Source organism: Heptranchias perlo, chromosome 21, assembly GCF_035084215.1.
Source record: "Heptranchias perlo isolate sHepPer1 chromosome 21, sHepPer1.hap1, whole genome shotgun sequence".
NCBI classification, from domain to species: Eukaryota; Metazoa; Chordata; class Chondrichthyes; order Hexanchiformes; family Hexanchidae; genus Heptranchias; species Heptranchias perlo.
In genome coordinates this window covers 9,284,502-9,303,636 of record NC_090345.1, presented here as the reverse complement: position 1 = coordinate 9,303,636, position 19,135 = coordinate 9,284,502, and the positions used below count along the sequence as shown (strand labels likewise).

Below are 19,135 nucleotides of genomic sequence, written 5' to 3'. Positions count from 1 at the left end.
CTGTGTGCCGGTAGAACGGCTGAGTCTCATATCTGACTCCTGTTTGTGTATCTCCGGCACTGCTGTAGCCCACCAGCCTTGTCAGTGTTTGCCCATCACACTGAATATATTCAAAAGTAGAGCGGCATCAAATTTTGATTTAAATTTCGGTGTTGAGTCGAGGTGATTGTAGGAAGCCACCCTTTACCGTTTTAATTTTTCTCCTCTTCCCAGGTGACTGCAGGTTTGTCTCTGCCACCTACCGACTGTTTAAGATCCCGTCCAACCGACCAAAAGAAAAATGTCGGGTTATTTACAACGGCTCAATCACGGGCTGTAAAGAAAAGCTGGAGTTTGACGTCAACCACACATTTAACGTAAGGGTCAAATTTCAAATCCTAATCAAGATTTATGACTGAAAAAACAATTTTTGACTTTCACAATCCGTCCTATACAGGCTTAAGAGAGCTCAAAACCAATAAATCCCATGGGACAGGCACTATGTAGCCTTGGCTCAGAGGTAGCACTCTCGCCTCTGTTGCTGATTACCACTTTTCAGATCAACCCTGAATTGAATTAATTTTTTTTTATTGATCTTTATTCTGTTGATCAGGAAGGAGAGGCTGTAGTCGTGGATGAAGAGACAGCAGCAATTCTCAAGAGCTCACGATTTGCAGATGAATTCACCATTCAGTCGCTTGGCAAAATGGCTCCCAGCTCTGGAGAATGTCCACAGACAAAATCAAAGGTAGAAGAAGTAATACAAGATTTAAAAAGTGGTGGTTTGGTGACACCGAGCATGGGCTTTTAAAAGCCTGTGGAAATTGAGGGATGAAGGGAGCAAGGGTCCCGCAGTTTTGAAAGTCCTTGAGAGAGAATGAATTGTAGCAGGAGAGATGGGGGTGATGAATTTTAGATTTCGACAGATGGAGGAGATAAGACATGTAGGACAACTGAATTGAAGCCTAGGGGGGAGCAAGAGAGGGATGGGCAAGGGATTATTGACCATGACCATATCCATCATTAAACAGAGAGAATATAAGAACATAAGAAATAGGAGCGGGAGTAGGCCATACGGCCCCTCGAGCCTGCTCCACCATTCAGTAAGATCATGGCTGATCTTCGACCTCAACTCCACTTTCCAGACCAATCCCCATCTCCTTTGATTCCCTTAGAGTCCAAAAATTTATCGATCTCAGCCTTGAATATACTCAACGACTGAGCATCCACAGCCCTCTGGGGTAGAGAATTCCAAAGATTCACAACCCTCTGAGTGAAGAAACTTTTCCTCCTCTCGGTCCTAAATGCCCTTATCCTGAGACTATGACCCCTGGTTCTAGACTCTCCAACCAGGGGAAACAGCCGCTCAGCATCTACCCTGTCAAGCCCCCAGTTTCAATGAGATCACCTCTCATTCTTCTAACCTCCAGAGACGAGAAGAGAGCTCACAACAGAGAAAGACAGACAGAGGTTGGAGGATGAAGGTGGAAGAAGGGTCACCTATCAGATAGCAGCTTTCTTTTCTTGAAACAACTTTCTGTTCCCCCCCCCCAGGCAGTATGAAAAAGATGGAATGAAACACTTTCCCAAAAAAAACTTGAGTGTGTGTTAAAGGGAATTCATGCAGTTTGCTCCTCTATTCAAATTATTCGAGAATCCAATTCTTTTTCTAGCACAAAAATAACTTCAAACCACCAGGAGTCGACTTTTTTTGGTGGGTTTTCTGGGAAAGCTAATTGAAAGTTAAGCATTTACTGAGATCATTTAATTAAGTCCGCCTCACAAGTATATAGAAAAGGCACCAAGTGACTAGCAAAGAAAAATCTAGAAGCAATAGAATTAGCAACGGGTATGTAAAATGCATACCGAAACTTTTTGTTTCTGTATATAATTATTTTTTTAAAAACGCAGTGATAGGGCGTCCGGAACTGCAAGGCCGAGATAGTAGGACTTCTCTGATGTTTATTGGCACAAGCGTATTTTATTGAAGACCGACAAGCGTTATTGATTACAGGATGCACTATACATTGTGGAGACATAATTTTCATTCAAGACAAAACATGATGTATTATTCCAGATAGTTATGATTAAATACAAATTGAGAACTCTACCCAGTGCTGAATTTGTTTGATCTTGTTGACAGCTGAACAGCCAAGGTTGCTGAGCAGTCGTATTATGTTTAATTGGAACAGAACAGCACTGACAAATGGCAAAAGCAGTCGTTTCCCACCTCCAGAATGGCCTGACCATGCTCTAGTACCTCATTGATGTGGCCATTTTGTGTGTGTCGGTGAGTTAGTTGAGAATGGGAGTGGGGGGGGGCGAGAGGGACTACCACTCCCGTCCTCACTCAACATAGGCATGCACTTTCAAGCAATGGGGAATATTCAGGAATGAAAACCCTGCCTGGTCCAGAAACTTAATTATGCTGCCCCTACTGTTCTCCCAGCTGCAATCAGCTATCTCAGCAGAATTTGATGATTGAACCTCAGACCTTCCTGGTCTGTACGGCTCAGTATAACACAGGGCAGCGCTTTCCCAACTGAGCTAGCAGGGAACCTTCATTTTAACTTTAGTCCAGTGTCATCCTGGAGGGTGAGGACAACCCCAGGCTCAATTTGTCTGTAATAAAATGCCTCCTAAAACCCTTTTCCACCCCCCTCCCTCCTCCACGCCCCCTGCCCCCCCATACCATATGTGAGGAGCTCTTGGGTTTCTTTGTCTCTAAGATCAAATCCACCCATGCAGCTGTGTCTGCCACTCCCTCGCCTCCCCATCATTTTGTAATTTTCCCCCCCCACCCCCATTTCGCCCTTGTGCTTTCAAAGTTCAGCACTTTTATGCTCCTTTGATCTCCTCCTCACACAGCATCTGATGACTCGACTTCCCTCCTGGGTCACATGCTAGCTCATGTGGTCAGTCGCTCCCTTTCCTCAAGCATCGTCTCTTCTTTGCACCACCATCGTCACCCCCTTCTGAACCTATTCACCCTCTCTATCTACTGCCCCATCTCTAATCTTCCTTTCTTACCTCATGTCCCCAAACGTGTCATTGCCTCCCAATTCCGTGGCCAAGTCTTCAAATCGCTCCAATCTGCCTTTCATGCGGAACTGAAACAGGCCTAACTAATGTCACGTATGACATCCCGTGTGATTGACCATGATGTAATTTGTCCTCCGTGCTTGACGCGTTTGATCACACCATTCTCCTCCATTGCTTCTCCTTCATTGTCCTTGCACACTTCTTCCTACATTGCTACCTTTCCAAACTCAGTCAGCACGTCTCCAACAATGGCCTCCCTTGCACCGTCACCTCAGGAATCCCCCAAGGATCTATCCTTCACCCGCTCCTCTTCCTACACCTTTGCTGCTCCTTGACGACATCATCCATTGGCTTCAGGTCAGCTTCCATATATGTGGCGATGACGCCCAGCAGTACCTCGCCATCACTTCTCTTGACCCCTTGACCTCCAGCATGTTGTCAGACTCCATGCCTGACATTAGGTCAAGAATGAAACTTCTCCAGCTCAACATTGGGAAAACAGAACCCATCATTTTTGGCCTTGCCACTAACTCCACTCCCTTACCATTGTCTCCATTTCCTCTCCCCAGCTAACTCACTAAGGCTGAACCAGACCATCTGCAACCTTGGACATCCTGGCTGACCCTGAGCTGAACTTCAAGTCCCACATGCTATGCATCACCAAGACCACCTATTTCCACTGCCACAACACTGCCTACTTCATCTCTAGACTTGATCATTTCAATTTTCTCCTTGCTGGCATCATCATATCATCAGCACCATACTCCACCCTGCACAAACTCCAACTATTCCAAAACTTCGTTTCCTAGCCCGCATTAAGTCCGGCTCATCCATTTTCCCTGTCCTCACTCATCTACACTGTCCCCCAATGTATTACATTTAAAATCTTCATTCTTGTCTTCAAATCCCTCCTTGGTATCTTCCTATCCTTTCTCTGCAACCTTTTCCATCAATATACCTTCTCCTTACACCTTTGGTCCTTTGACTCTGGTCTTGTGTGCACCCCCTATCCCTTTGCCCACTGATGGAGCTTACAGCTGCCTCAGCCCTACTTTCTCCCTTCCTAGCTCGGTGTCCTTGTGCTCTTTTATTTTGTGAAACACCTTGAGATTTTTTTTTAAACATTAAAGACGCTATATGAATGCAGGTTGTTGCAATTATGAATGAAACCTTTTGCGTTTTTCTTAAGGTAACGCTATCCAGGACGACTTACAGAATGTCAGCGGCACTGCTTACACTGGCTTGATATTTTTAAGTTCATTTTTTGGGGTATGGGTGTTGCTAGCAAGGCCGGCATTTATTGCCCATCCCTAGGTGCCCTTGAGAAGGTGATGGTGAGCCGTCGCCTTGAACCACTGCAGTCTGTGTGGTGAAGGTGCTCCCACAGTGCTGTTAAGTAGAGAGTTGGAGGACTTTGACCCGGCGATGATGCGGGGATGGTGTGTGTGTGACTTGGAGGGGTCCTTGGAGGTGATGGTGTTCCCATGCACTGGCTGCCCTTCTAGGTGCTGGAGGTCGCGGGTTTGGGAGGTGTCGTCAAAGAAGCCTTGGCGAGTTGCTGCAGTGCTTCCTGTAGATAGTACACACTGCAGCCACGGTGCACCGATGGTGGAGGGAGTGGATGTTTAAGGTAGCAGTGAACCCTTGACATTAATATTTACAGGGGTAAGAATGGAACAAAAACATACACTGAACTACAGCAGCAAGTTTAGGTTACCTCGAATTCCAGCGCACGTGAACATAAAACAAATTTTGCATAATACTAACTGTAATTTTTAAAAGTACCAGCCTGAATAGAACAAGAGCAGTAAGATCATGGGAACACCATCATCTCCCAAGTCACACACCATTCTGACTTGGACATATATTAACCGTTCCTTCATTGTCACGGAGTTAAACTCCTGGAATTCTCAAACTAGCACCATTGTGGTGGCAGCATCGAGACAAGGACTGCAGCGGTTCAAGGAGAAAGTCCCACCACCACCTTCAAAGGGCAACGAGGAATGGGCAATAAATGTGGTTTTGCCAGCGTTGCCCACATTCTGAGAGCAAAATAAGAAAGAAAGTTAAAGGTGGGGGAACACATTAAGCCTAATGATAATACATGACTTACAGTATGGGTTTTCAAACTGGGGTAACCAGGGGGGGGGGGGAGGGGGATCACCCAGTCATTCATTCATGATGTATGAATGTGTGACTTTAAATGGGTCTTCATTTTGTGTATGTGCCCTGGTCCCCCGATCCTCTAACCACACTTGGTGTTACAAATTCAGGTCTATTGTAGATAGCTTCTCGGGTTCAATGGTGTTAGTTGCTCCCATAACCAGAAATCCAGCCCCCTGTGTGCCAGAGCTGACTGCACTGCCCAGTACCTACTGCCCAATATCTACTTACCCACCGGTTTACGCTATTGGTAACAACAGTACCCCCTTGTGATTTGAACTGAGTATTTGTGTTTCTTGCATATGTTTCCATGTACTTCTCCAGTCTTTTTGAAGGTGGACCGAGGAAACACCTGTTAAAGCAAGTTAAGCAGATTTATTTCACAGCAAGTGGACATACAGAGCAATAATTATGATCGCATTCATTTAATTCAATCAGTACAACTTGTCTCTGTGTAATAATACAAAAATAATAAACACACTACACTTCCCCCACATCAATGGGTCGTCTTGCTTGACCTAAATTAAGTAACTCATAAGCACCCTCCTGCATTATTCTTCTGAGCCCGGCCAAAGCTTTCTGTTTTCAAACCTGACTGACTTCACAGCCTTTTGTGGACCGAACTGACTGCCTGTGACTGTCTCTTTTTTTTAAAAATCCCTCTGTGTTCACCGACAAAAGGGGGAATGCCTGCCTGCCTAACAATTCCTACTGAGTGCCTGGGACCAGAGACTTCCCAACATAATGGGTCTTAGGTGTTTACTGATTAACGAGACAGGCAGGCTAATGCTTATTGTTCCCATTTATTGTAACCACCTTTTGTCTCGCTGTTCTTTTTTAAAAAAAAAAAGTGAATATGCTTTGCTTTGAGAATGCAACATTTTAAAGTAACTAGTTTTCCAAATCCTTTCTGTGGTAAACAATGGTTTTTTTAAAAAAAATCCCCCAAAATTACATTTAGTCTTGACTCTCTGTGTGCAACACCATGAGAGATTGGCTAGTATATATTAACAAGCATTTCCTACAACGATGGTACTGTATATGTTTTGATAGCTGACACTGTTTCTGGAATTTAGGACAGGGGCCCTCCCAGGTGTATGTCAACATAGTCTATTCCTGATCATTCAAAGTTGTTCTTTTTTTGCACTTAAAAAAAAATAGAATTATCCACTGATTTGAATTAAGCAATGTAAATGACACACTAAAGTCGAAATTTAGTGCTTAAAAGAAATTTAATTGGTAGATAATTTGAAGGCTGTGTTTAGCGTCACTGCCCTGTTTGACAAGTGTAAACAATTTTACAACACCAAGTTATAGTCCAGCAATTTTATTTTAAATTCACAAGCTTTCGGAGGCTACCTCCTTCCTCAGGTGAACGATGTGGAACGATGTTTGACAAGCTTACTCCTGTTCGTCAAATTGCAGAGAACAGATCCAGTGCCAGTGTTAAAGCTGTGTAGCAGTCAGGATGTTGAGTTCAACACAGTTTGCTTAGTTTATGCAAGGCGAGCAATGTCATTTAGAATTTTACCTATATTCCCCATGGTGTGTTGTTGAGCGATTTTTTTTTTTTATTAATGGTGGTGCTTTTTGGTCGTAATTTGAATGGTAGAGAACCTTTAGAAGTCTGAGAATTTTTCATTGCTAAGAGTTTAGTGATTGCTTCAGTGAGTCATTTGGCACTCCTGATGAGAAGGACATGCAGTGTCAAGAATGAAGTACAGGATATTTTTTGGAACAACTCCTTTTCCACGATCTTCTAAAGCTTTCCGAATTTGCTGTAATGATTTTTTTTTAAGTTGCTGGCTAGGATGGCATTTATTGCCCATCCCCAGTTGCCCTGAGAAGGTGGTGAGGGGTTTGATAGAACAGAGTGACCTGCTGGGCCACTTCAAAGGGTAGATAAAAGTCAGCCACGTTGGCATGGGACTGGAGTCACACATGGACCAGACCGGGCAAGGACACCAGGTTTCCTTCCCTAAAGGATATTAATGGACATTAACACAAACAACAATCCAACAGCTTCATGGACACTTTTTAATAATACTGGTTTCTTATTTCCAGATTTTTAAAGCTGATTTCAAATTCTCAAACTGTCATGGTGGGATTTAAACTAGTCTTCTCTATTATTAATCCAGGCCGCTGGATTACTAGTCTTAACAATACCATTACACTACCATACCCCCACATTATTTATTTAGTTATTTGGTTGGCTGATGGTTCGTTGGTTGACTAGTCCAGTGCTCTTTTTTTTAAAAGGAACTCCCCAAACTACCTACTGGATATTTTGTTGCGTGCTGCAGTCTCCCCCCTACCCCCCCCCCCTTTTTTTCTTTGCACTTATAATTAATTTTTAACTTCAGAGGCTAATTATCACTTTTTTTGTAGTTGTGGCAGACTGGGTACAAGGTCATACTGAGTTAGAAGGCAATGTACTAATTATGTTGAGCAATATTGAGGCAGACAAGTGCAGACTATTGATAATTGTGTTAGTGATGGGCATCTTTAGAACAAAATGTTCCCATCATACTTGTCTCCTTGATGGAATGGTACTTGTGACCTTCCAACATTTACAGTACTGACAGACCTATCCAAATGCTGGACCACGTCCTGGTGCTTGATCTGTAGTACCAGGATAAGGATTAAAAAACAGGTTGTCTGCAGTCCTGATCTCAAGGTCTGTAGTAAGCCCAGGTTTGCAGTGGCTTTGGTCAGTGATGATGACCAGTTGACCATCATGCTCAGTGGTTTGCACCATGATGTGCACGACATTGGGTGCTGGGGCGAAAAAAAGGATTGGGTCATTTTTTGGCTTTTACCACAAGGAGTACGACTTGGAGGCTTCTCCCGAGTAAAGGCTTCCCTAGAATCTGTTGTATTCCTGGTGGAATCCGCAATCAAGAGTTTGCTTTTTAATGGGACCTATTGAAAGTGCTTGAGGAGGAAGAACTAACCTGTTGCTGGAGCACTCATGCATTTTGGGAAGAAGTTCCACCTCTTTGCCAGTACAGTATACAGGCACAGGGGTCGATGTCCCCTCTTCTGCTGGACCTGATCACTGTGAACCTGCACTTGCAGGCGGCCTTTTTATATCTATGATAATGCTTGCCATTAATGTGAAAGTCTCAGAATAGCTATTAACTGCACCTCCTGGATTATGCTGGAAGTCTGAAGTGCATGTGACACGCAAGGACCAAAGGAAACCTGGCCGTGTGGCATAGGAACAGGAGGAGGCCATTCAGCCCCTCGAGCCTGTTCCGCCATTCAATGAGATCATGGCTGATCTGTGACCTAACTCCATCTACCTGCCGTAGCCCCATATCATTTAATACCTTTGGTTAACAAAAATGTATCAATCTCTGATTTAAAATTAACAATTGAGCTAGCATCAACTGCCGTTTGTAAAAGAGAGTTCCAAACTTCTACCACCCTTTGCGTGTAGAAGTGTTTAACTTCACTCCTGGAAGTCCTGGCTGTAGCTCTAATTTTTAGGTTATGTCCTCTAGTCCTAGATTCCCCAGCCAGCGGAAATAGTTTCTCTCTATCTACCACTCTGGGCATGAGACGTTGATTCGCTGCCTACCTTAAAAACCTTGTGACCTCGATCTTTCCTTCCACTCAAGTGCATTATTCCTCCTTTCTCTCATTTTCCCACTGCCCTTCACACGGAAAATCTCTCTTCAACTGTGAGTTATGAAAATAGGCTAGAAAAACTTGGACTCCTCAGTCTATGAAAGTAGGTGACCGAAAAGGGACAGTGCAGAGGTATTGAGCGGAATAGAAAAGATAAATCCAGAGCACTGCTCAAAGTTGGACAGTGGGACATGGGTCTGATGTCGGAATGATTTTCCTGATGCACTTCTTTTCAGCGAGATCTAGTCGAGGCAAAAACTCTGGAATATTGAAGAGATGGTTAGAGGCTGTGATGGAACAATAGGTTTCCTTAAAGGAATAGAGGAAGGAAGTGAAAGAATTTGTATAACACTTTTCGAGACGTCAAGAAGTCCCAAAACGCTTCACAGTTACAATTAATTATTTTTGAACTGAATGTTTATTGTAATCACAAGAAGCTGTGGGGGTACATAGTGAACATTGTGTTCCAGTGAATCACATCGGGAACCTTGTACTTGTCAATATTTGTTTGTTGTCCTCAATACCGTTCCATCAAAGACCACCCAGCAAATTGTCTACTAAGGTGCCAGTACATTATCAATTCTCCGCTCTCTGACCTTGTCAGACGTTTATGATGGATGGAGGAGTTCCACGCCTGTTACAACTCAAGATTTTCCATTGAAAGGTTGACAGATGTTGAAGCGTGCCTGTGTTATTTGTGAACGACGGTTTTACAGGAAGCGGAACGCTTTATACCTTGTAATCTTATGTCTGGGTATTCCTTCCCCCCCCCCCCCCCCCCAGCCAAATGTCTTCCTTCCCCTCTTCAAAGGCACTCACTGAGACTGGGACCAGCTTCCATGTGGGTGGGGAGGGGCGGTGTTGCCAGCCCTTCATCCCCGCCCCAACGGCTAGCCTTCACACGAGCCTGGGCATTGAGTGTCGGCAAGCTGTTCAGCATATGAGCCGCACACTTTTTCCATCAGGAATCACTTGGCAACGATGAGAAGTCTGGCTGATGGTGACTGTTGTGATAGTCAACCATTGGGGGCAATGCAACGAAGCCCAATCCTAACCTTCACCTACGTATTTATGTCTGACTATACAAACGTAAATAATTGACGGGCAGGAGAAGGCCAGCTGGTCCATCAAGCCTGCCCCACACACCACGATGGCCGGAGCGCCAGGACCAAACGTTTCCTTCCCCCCCCCCCCCACCCACCCCCGCAGCCTTGGACTCTCCTGGGAGAGGCAAAAAAATCAGAGAGCAAAGCCCCTACAAGAAAGCACCCTTGTGGATACTTGGTGAGGACTCAGTCATGGTCGGCTATGATCAAATAGACTGCCACAGTGTAGGCTTTCACATGAAGAATGGCCACAGATGGTGCCTATGGAAGTGTACCCCAGGATAAGTCTCTGCTGTTAAGGAGGGGAGAGGAAGAACATTTATTAAATGAAGATTCGTTCCATTTCTTAAAAAGGCTAATGAAAGTAATATTCTTATCTCTGCTGTACACTAAGTAGGAGATGTGCATGGGAAAAATCGGTAAATTCTTTTTTTTAATGAAAGCTGTACCAAACAAATTGAGAAGCCAAAATTTCATCCAATTTCGCAAAATTATAGTGTGAATGTGCATGTGTTTTTTTTCCTTCCTCTTTTGTCAGGGATGCAGGGGCGAATTGTAACTTACGAGCGCCATTCTAGCTTAAATCAGCACAGACAAAATGGGTCAAACATGGGTACCATCCTGGTCTGTACGGCTCAGTTTCACTCTCAGCAGAAAATATTGAGGAACTTTGAGATTGAGTTAAAGTTCCAGCCACCATCGATGTAACAAATATTGATCCTTCCCCCAGCCAAAATTAATATGGATTAAGAAGTAAAGCCTCTCTGTTTAAAATACTTTCTTCTCACTATTTGTTTCGAAAGTATCTTTGTTTTTAGAGTAAAGGTTTGTTTTCAGAATGTATAGTTTGTACACTGGCATTGCTCAGCTCTGCCTTTTGTTCTTGAGTTCTTGGCCTGAGGTCACCAGGAAACCAAGAGTGAAGTGTAGAAGTGTCCCCCTCCCCCCAACCTCACAAACAACGTGCTCCCGCTCGCCTGGGGCCGGCCGGCCCCCCGCCCCCCCCGCGGGACGGCCGGCCCCCCGCCCCCGCGCTCGCCCGGGGGACGGCCGGCCCCCCGCCCCCCCCCCCCCGCTCGCCCGGGGGACGGCCGGTCCCCGGGTAGGGTGCTGGTGGAACTGTATCCTGTCATGCAACAGCGCCTTCAAGTAAAGGGGTTGGAGAAGGAGAATCGATGAGCTTGTAATATTGTACAGTAGTAGTAAAAGTTACTTCAAAAATTATACTTTAAATAAAACTATGTTTACTCCTCAAAACTGGAAAACCCAGTTCCTCCAGATAGTTAGCTGGCACTGTTACAGAATTAAAGTTTGATGGATTAAGTTAGGCTCTTTTTCCTTAATTCATGACCATTAACATTAGGAATGTGCAGAAAACGTGTTTTTTTGTAATAATGTGATACAATGTAAAAATAGCTTTTGTAATTGCCACTTGTAATTATTGCCTATTACAAGTGCCAGCTTGGCTCAGTTGACGGCATCTCCTCCCCCCCCCCCAGTCAACGCCCCACTCCAGGACTTGAGCACGCGATCAAGGCTGTCACAATCTCGGTGCTTAGGGGGGTGCTGCATTGTTGGAGGTGCTGCTGTTTTGAATTGAGGACCAATTTGCCTATTCAGGCGGATGAAAAAGATGCCTAGTCGCTATTCTTTGAAAAATATAATGAGATCGTTTACATCTGCTTGAATCGCCAATGTCCTGGCCAAAATAAAAACAATGAACTGATCATTTTTCCCATTTGTTGTTTGTGAGTCTCATCCAAATTGGCTGAGACGTTTGCCTAAACAACACAAGTGACTTGCATTCACAAAGCATGTCGAAAAAGAAACATCCCAAAGCACTTAGCAGAGTGTAATCAGTCGAAAAAAAAAGTAGTTGACTGGCTGTGATGTGGGGTTAAGCTGGATTGCTCTTTTTCGGCCAGCACGGACATGATGGGCCGAATGGCCTCCTTCTGTGCCGTAACTGTCTATGATTCTATGATGTGCTTTGTGACATCCCAAGAGACATAATGAGGTGCTGTGTACATAAATGCGAGTTCTCTCTCCTCCTATTATGTCAGTCAGCTGCTCCACCCTTCGCTGCAGCAAGTTTTCATCTCGGGTGTCTGGAAACACACTGCAGCAGTTCTGTTGGTGGGAGCTCACTGCTGGAGGAGATACCATCTTGTTGCCGAGGTCTAACGGCTTTTTTTTTTTTCTTTTTTGGCCTCTTCCTTCAGGACGCTATTGTTGACCCTTTCGAGCTGGCGGAGGGACCCGAGGTTGGAGGGACCCCATCCTGGGCCAAAACTTGCTGAGTGCAAAGCAAAGGATGCTGCTGAACCGGCTCCATTTATTGAAGAGAGGAATTCTGCTTGGTATAATAATCAGTGAGCTGAATGTCGAGAAATGATTGGTGGTGTGAGTGCAGCATTTGGTTCTCCCTCTTTGGCCTGAGCTGTGCCAGAAATGAAAGTTGAATCTACCTTTCTGAGTCCAGCTGGCTACCTGTTGACACCTTCACCATAAACCATGTTTTACTGATGCTTGGGTTGTGTCTTTGGCTTTTCTAAGTTTTAACCTTGCGTTTCTCCTGAGTTTCTTCCTGTAACTGTGTGGTTCTCTGCCCTTGTACACCCGCGCCTCCCAATATCTGAATTGAGTTGCATTCTTCAGATCAGGCCTCTGTAGGGGGCCTATAACTCTGCTTCCTACCCTCAGCTCTCTCAGGTACCTCTCTTTCCGCCCCCCCCCCCAACCCCGAGCTTGTCAGCTTTATTTACGTTCAGGTTTCAGCCGGCTGCACGAGACCCAGGTTTTTGGAGGATTGTTGCTGGCGAAGGTTTTAGGACTTCATAAAAGCAGCTTTGAGCTTCCTGCCCATTTCCTTTCTCCTCTTCCCCCCCCCAGTGAGCACACTCCCGGTGCTGCAGTGTCGTACCTGAGAGAGCTGAGGGTAGGAAGCAGAGTTATAGGCCCCCTACAGAGGTCTGATCTGAAGAACGTGCCAACCACTGTGCAAAACCGCTAACTCAACGTACCTGTCAACAGGGGTGAAGAAGCATTAGTCCTGGTTCTTAAATCCTCTGATGCGACACGAGCTGGTCACCTTGTGGACGTGACTTGACATTCTGGCCAGAGTTACTTCCGGGTGAGCTACCAACGAAAACAAGACGTTGGTCGTTCCACTGCTGCTGATCTTGTCCTGTTTCCCCCGGCCCCTCCCTCTGCCTCCTCTAACCTGGGAGCGTTGAGACCAGTCATGACATCCTGGCCACCAGCCCCGCTGAACTTAAAACAGTCAAGGTAAGTTCACACCCAACAACAACCACCTGCATTTATATAGCGCCTTTAACCCAGTAAAACGTCCCCGGGCGCTTCACAGGAACGTGATTTTGGGTTTTTTTTTTGAAAGCAGATACCAGTTGAAAGAGGGCAGCCTCTTAAAGATGTGAAAGGGACCCTGAGCTTAGTTGGTGATTGACATTGAGCATCACAGGTCATGGAGAGCGGTGAACAGCAGAGAATCGATAACCAGCTCGTCGCTTGAGAGGCGAGTTTTGAAACTCCCTTGTGATTTCATGCCACGTTTGATTCGTATAAAAACGTCACTGTTCATGTCTTCTGCTCATTCGCAAAGGTTTTTCCAGCGCGATAAAAACCATCGAAGAAGCAGTAAGGTCTGTGTGTTTCACTCGGGGAACACTAATCCTGATTGGCCCCTTCAGTTGAATGGGTTTGAAGTCTGATTTTAAATGGCAGAGGTTCGATCATTCTATTGGCAAACCAGCCGATCACAAATGGCATTGATTATTTGAGCAGAAGGGACCGGTGAGAGGGGCCCTCAAGATAGTTTTTAAGAACTCGTCGGTGTTTGAGATTCAACACACAACACTCGCATTTGCTGGTTCACGTTTCTACCCCTCACTCCAGCTCTCACGAGACTCGCCAGCTCTCCCGGTGTGGGTAAGCGGTTATGGTGCCAGGTGCTGACTGAATGTTCCACGCAGTCCTGCAACTGGGCGCTGTGTTCAAAGCTAAGAATGAATGAAAAAAGTCAGTCACCACCACCACCCCACACACACACACACACACACACACACACCTCCTGCGGTTCCTGGGTTGGGAAGCTGAAGCAATCGTCTGGTCAGGGATACCACTCAGTATGGCCACTGTGGGGTGTAGGCATCGCTTTCAGTGACCTTTACATAGAATTTACAGCACAGAAACAGGCCATTCGGCCCAACTGGTTTACGTCGGCGTTTATGTTCCACACGAGACTCCTCCCACTCTTAATGATCTCTGCCCACCCTGCTTCCATTTCTCTCTCTATTCCCTTCTCCCTCAGGTGTGCATCAAGCCCCCCTTAAATGCATCAACCTATCTGCTTCGATCACTCCATGTGACAGCGAGTTCCACATCCTCATCACTCTCTGTGAAAAGAAATTCCTCCTAAATTATTTATTTGATCTGTAAGTGGTTATCTGATATTTCTGTTTGTATGTTTGTCCCTTGTTCTGGACTCACCCATAACTGGAAACGGTTTCCGCCTGTCGTAACCCATCGTAATTTTAAACACCTCTATCTTGTCTCCTCTTAATCTTCTCTTTCCCAGAGAAAAGAACCCCAGCCTGCTCAGCCTTCCCTGATAGTTGGATCCTCTCAATTCTAGTAACAGCCTTGTAAATCTTCTCTGCAATTTCTCCAGTGCAGAGACTAGAACTGCACAAAGTACTGCAAGTGTGGTCTAACCCAAAGGGTTGAGGTCGAAGATCAGCCATGATCTGATTGAATGGCGGAGCAGGCTCGAGGGGCCGTATGGCCTACTCCTGCCCCTATTTCTTATGTTCTAACCAAGGTTCGATAGAGATTTAACATTACCTCCCTGCTTTTGTATTCTACTATTCTAGAAATGAACTCTTTATGGCCTTATCAACCTGTGCTGATGCTTTTAATGATTTATGTATCTGCATTCACAGATCACTTTGCTCCTCTACCTCATTTAGTTTTCTTACCTTCCAAGGAATAAGTGGCCTCCTTATTCCCCCTACCAAAATGAACGCCACATTGAATTTCATTTGCTATTTACCCGCCCGCTCTGCAAGCCTCTTTATGCCTTCCTGTATTTTGGTGCCGTCCTGCACATTATTACCTCTGCTGGGAAGTGCACTTTTGTGGACGTTGATGCCCACCACAGTCGAATAGCCTGCAGACGCTCGGTGCGTAAGCTCACCCGTGAAGGGTGGGCCACTTGGGAGAGGTAAGAGAGGGCAGCCAGCCGGTGCACAGGTGGAGCTGTGTCTCAGTGAGAGTCAGCGCCTTCAGGAGAGGAGGGGAGCAAAATGACAAAAGTGAACACCAGGGGCAGATTTTGTGCATGGGGTGGGGAGGCTGCTGGGGGGGAAGGAGGACTGGGTTGGGAGGATCGTAGGCCCGTGATGGAGCCTGCCCCGTTTCCCATAGTGCGCTCTGCTGTCTCTGATAATGCAAGTGCTGAATCTGCAGAAGTCCTTTCCAGTAATGTTTGGCGTTATGGCTTTTAGTTGGTTTAATGCTACCCTCTATTATCTGAATGACCAAACTCTTCCCAGTCAACTGATTTCTGCATGTTTCAGTATCATCACTGCAGCAGGATAGTGACACATCTTGTTAACAGTTTAGCCCCACTGTTTGTTATCGTGCATGCCTCTGTCTCTTGTACGCAGCAAGATGACATCTCAGGTTTAAGGAGCTCGAATGTCATCCACTTATCAACATTTAGCTGTTTCCAAACAACTAACGATTTATTTTTTATTTTAGTTTGTAGTGAATTTTTGTGCTGGTGAGGCAAAGTTCTGGGGAGCTTTCCTGTGTCAGGTTCCCAGTGTCAGTAGTGACACTTCTGATGCACTAGGAGGGATTGTGAGCAGGGGAGAGTGGCACCAGGAGAGATTGTGAGCGGGAGAGAGTGGCACCAGGTGGGAATGTGAGCGGGAGAGTGTGGCACCAGGAGAGATTGTGGGCACCAGGAGAGATTGTGAGCAGGGGAGAGTGGCACCAGGAGAGATTGTGAGCAGGGGAGAGTGGCACCAGGAGAGATTGTGAAGGGGAGAGAGTGGCACCAGGAGAGATTGTGAGCAGGGGAGAGTGGCACCGGGAGGGATTGTGAGCGGGAGAGAGTGGCACCAGGAGAGATTGTGAGCGGGAGAGAGTGGCACCAGGAGAGATTGTGAGCGGGAGAGAGTGGCACCAGGAGAGATTGTGAGCAGGGGAGAGTGGCACCAGGAGAGATTGTGAGCAGGGGAGAGTGGCACCAGGAGAGATTGTGAGCAGGGGAGAGTGGCACCAGGAGAGATTGTGAGCAGGGGAGAGTGGCACCAGGAGAGATTGTGAGCATGGGAGAGTGGCACCAGGAGAGATTGTGAGCGAGAGTGGCACCATGAGAGATTGTGAGCGAGAGAGAGTGGCACCAGGAGAGATTGTGAACGGGAGAGAGTGGCACCAGGAGGGATTGTGAGCAGGGGAGAGTGGCACCAGGAGAGATTGTGAGCGGGGGAGAGTGGCACCAGGAGAGATTGTGAGTGGGGGAGAGTGGCACCAGGAGAGATTGTGAGTGGGGAGAGTGGCACCAGGAGAGATTGTGAGCAGGGGAGAGTGGCACCAGGAGAGATTGTGAGCGGGAGAGAGTGGCACCAGGAGAGTTTGTGAGCGAGAGAGAGTGGCACCATGAGAGATTGTGAGCAGGGGAGAGTGGCACCAGGAGAGATTGTGAGCAGGGGAGAGTGGCACCAGGAGAGATTGTGAGTGGGGGAGAGTGGCACCAGGAGAGATTGTGAGCGAGAGAGAGTGGCACCAGGAGGGATTGTGAGCAGGGGAGAGTGGCACCAGGAGAGATTGTGAGCAGGGGAGAGTGGCACCAGGAGGGATTGTGAGTGGGGGAGAGTGGCACCAGGAGAGATTGTGAGCGGGGGAGAGTGGCACCAGGAGAGATTGTGAGCAGGGGAGAGTGGCACCAGGAGAGATTGTGAGCAGGGGAGAGTGGCACCAGGAGAGATTGTGAGCAGGGGAGAGTGGCACCAGGAGAGATTGTGAGCGGGGGAGAGTGGCACCAGGAGAGATTGTGAGTGGGGGAGAGTGGCACCAGGAGAGATTGTGAGCGGGGGAGAGTGGCACCAGGAGAGATTGTGAGCGAGAGAGAGTGGCACCATGAGAGATTGTGAGCAGGGGAGAGTGGCACCAGGAGAGATTGTGAGCAGGGGAGAGTGGCACCAGGAGAGATTGTGAGCATGGGAGAGTGGCACCAGGAGAGATTGTGAGCGAGAGTGGCACCAGGAGGGATTGTGAGCGGAAGAGAGTGGCACCATGAGAGATTGTGAGCAGGGGAGAGCGGCACCAGGAGAGATTGTGAGTGGGGGAGAGTGGCACCAGGAGAGATTGTGAGCATGGGAGAGTGGCACCAGGAGAGATTGTGAGCGGGGGAGAGTGGCACCAGGAGAGATTGTGAGCAAGAGTGGCACCATGAGGGATTGTGAGCGAGAGAGAGTGGCACCAGGAGGGATTGTGAGCGGGAGAGAGTGGCACCAGGAGGGATTGTGAGCAGGAGAGAGTGGCACCAGGAGAGATTGTGAGCAGGGGAGAGTGGCACCAGGAGAGATTGTGAGCAGGGGAGAGTGGCACCAGGAGAGATTGTGAGCAGGGGAGAGTGGCACCAGGAGAGATTGTGAGCGTGGGAGAGTGGCACCAGGAGAGATTGGGAGAGTGGCACCAGGAGAGGTTGTGAGCGAGAGAGAGTGGCACCATGAGAGATTGTGAGCAGGGGAGAGTGGCACCAGGAGAGATTGTGAGCAGGGGAGAGTGGCACCAGGAGAGACTGTGAGCGGGGGAGAGTGGCACCAGGAGAGACTGTGAGCGGGGGAGAGTGGCACCAGGAGAGACTGTGAGCGGGAGAGTGGCACCATGAGAGATTGTGAGCAGGGGAGAGTGGCACCAGGAGAGATTGTGAGCAGGGGAGAGTGGCACCAGGAGAGACTGTGAGCGGGGGAGAGTGGCACCAGGAGAGACTGTGAGCGGGGGAGAGTGGCACCAGGAGAGACTGTGAGCGGGAGAGTGTGGCACCAGGAGAGATTGTGGGCACCAGGAGAGACTGTGAGCGGGAGAGTGTGGCACCAGGTGGGAATGTGAGCGGGAGAGTGTGGCACCAGGAGAGATTGTGGGCACCAGGAGAGATTGGGAGTGGGAGGGAGTGGCACCAGGAGAGATTGTGAGCGGGAGAGAGTGGCACCAGGAGGGAGTGTGAGCGGGAGAGAGTGGCACCAGGAGAGATTGGGAGCGGGAGAGAGTGGCACCAGGTGGGAATGTGAGCGGGAGAGAGTGGCACTAGGAGGGAATGGGAGAGAGTTACCTGACCCCACCCACCACCGCATTAACTTCGACTGGGCGAGCTTCCAGCGTTAAATTGCACTCTTTTATAGGCAGCTCGCAAACTGATGGGGCCGGTACTGGCCCCGGGGCCTGCAGCAGCTCCTTCATGGGGGAGGGGTGGAAACATTAGAGGCGACTGGAAACCGGGTCAAACCGGTTTGTCGACCAATGAACCCAATCAGATTGCGAGGTGAGAGCCTCAGGTTCAAAGGTGAAACGTCTCTTTCAAGCGGGATTTCCATGCGCCACACTTGCGTATAAGCGGGAATTGTTATTAATTGTATCCATGTGATTTATATCAATTAGTATTAATTGTATTCAGGTGGTGTGTATCAATTGGGGACTCTATCAATTGTATCCATTTATACGAGAGCTCAGGGTGTGGGGTGTGTGTAATGTGGATCTCTGTGAATAAAGGCTTGGAAGCAACTGAAGATCAGGCTCTAGTATTCTATCCTTCACAATGTGGCTATCCAATTTATAACGACTGCTGTGTTAGTGAGGGTGCCCCCGCCCCCCCCTCACCCCCACCCCAGCCTGTTACCGACGGATGCTCTGGCCGCCTAAATCGAGGGCCTGGCAGACAACCAGTGATGAGTCGGTGGGACAATCTCCACGCGATCCCTGGTCCCACTACCGTCCCAGTCTCGGGCGTAAACGGAACGGCCGCAAATCGACAATTAACCCCACAGCGCCTGAACTGTGTTCAAATGGATAGAAACCCAGGGGTCAAAGCTTGTCTGTAGCTCCCTCTGGTGGATAATAGGAATGCTGTCCTTCTACAAAGGACGGAAAGGCCCGCAGAATTAGGCAGGTGACTCACTCTCGCT

At 47.6% G+C, this 19,135-nt stretch overlaps 1 protein-coding gene and 1 long non-coding RNA gene across 3 annotated transcripts in view; both read left to right on the top strand.

The window, feature by feature from the left end:
* Nucleotides 1–12,450, top strand: part of LOC137339958 (arsenite methyltransferase-like) — a 62,969-nt gene extending 50,519 nt beyond the window's left edge. For both annotated transcript variants that reach the window (XM_068002068.1, XM_068002069.1), the window contains 3 exons: nt 214–356; nt 593–727; nt 12,146–12,450. In XM_068002068.1, the coding sequence (XP_067858169.1) occupies nt 214–356; nt 593–727; nt 12,146–12,223 (356 nt within the window). In that variant the 3' untranslated portion in view covers nt 12,224–12,450. The remainder of the gene's footprint in view (nt 1–213; nt 357–592; nt 728–12,145) is intronic.
* A 2,844-nt stretch (nt 12,451–15,294) lies between these two features.
* Nucleotides 15,295–18,739, top strand: LOC137339960 (uncharacterized). Its single transcript, XR_010966662.1, has 2 exons — nt 15,295–18,232; nt 18,265–18,739. It is a non-coding gene; the product is annotated as an uncharacterized lncRNA (long non-coding RNA).
* The last annotated feature ends 396 nt before the right edge of the window (nt 18,740–19,135 follow it).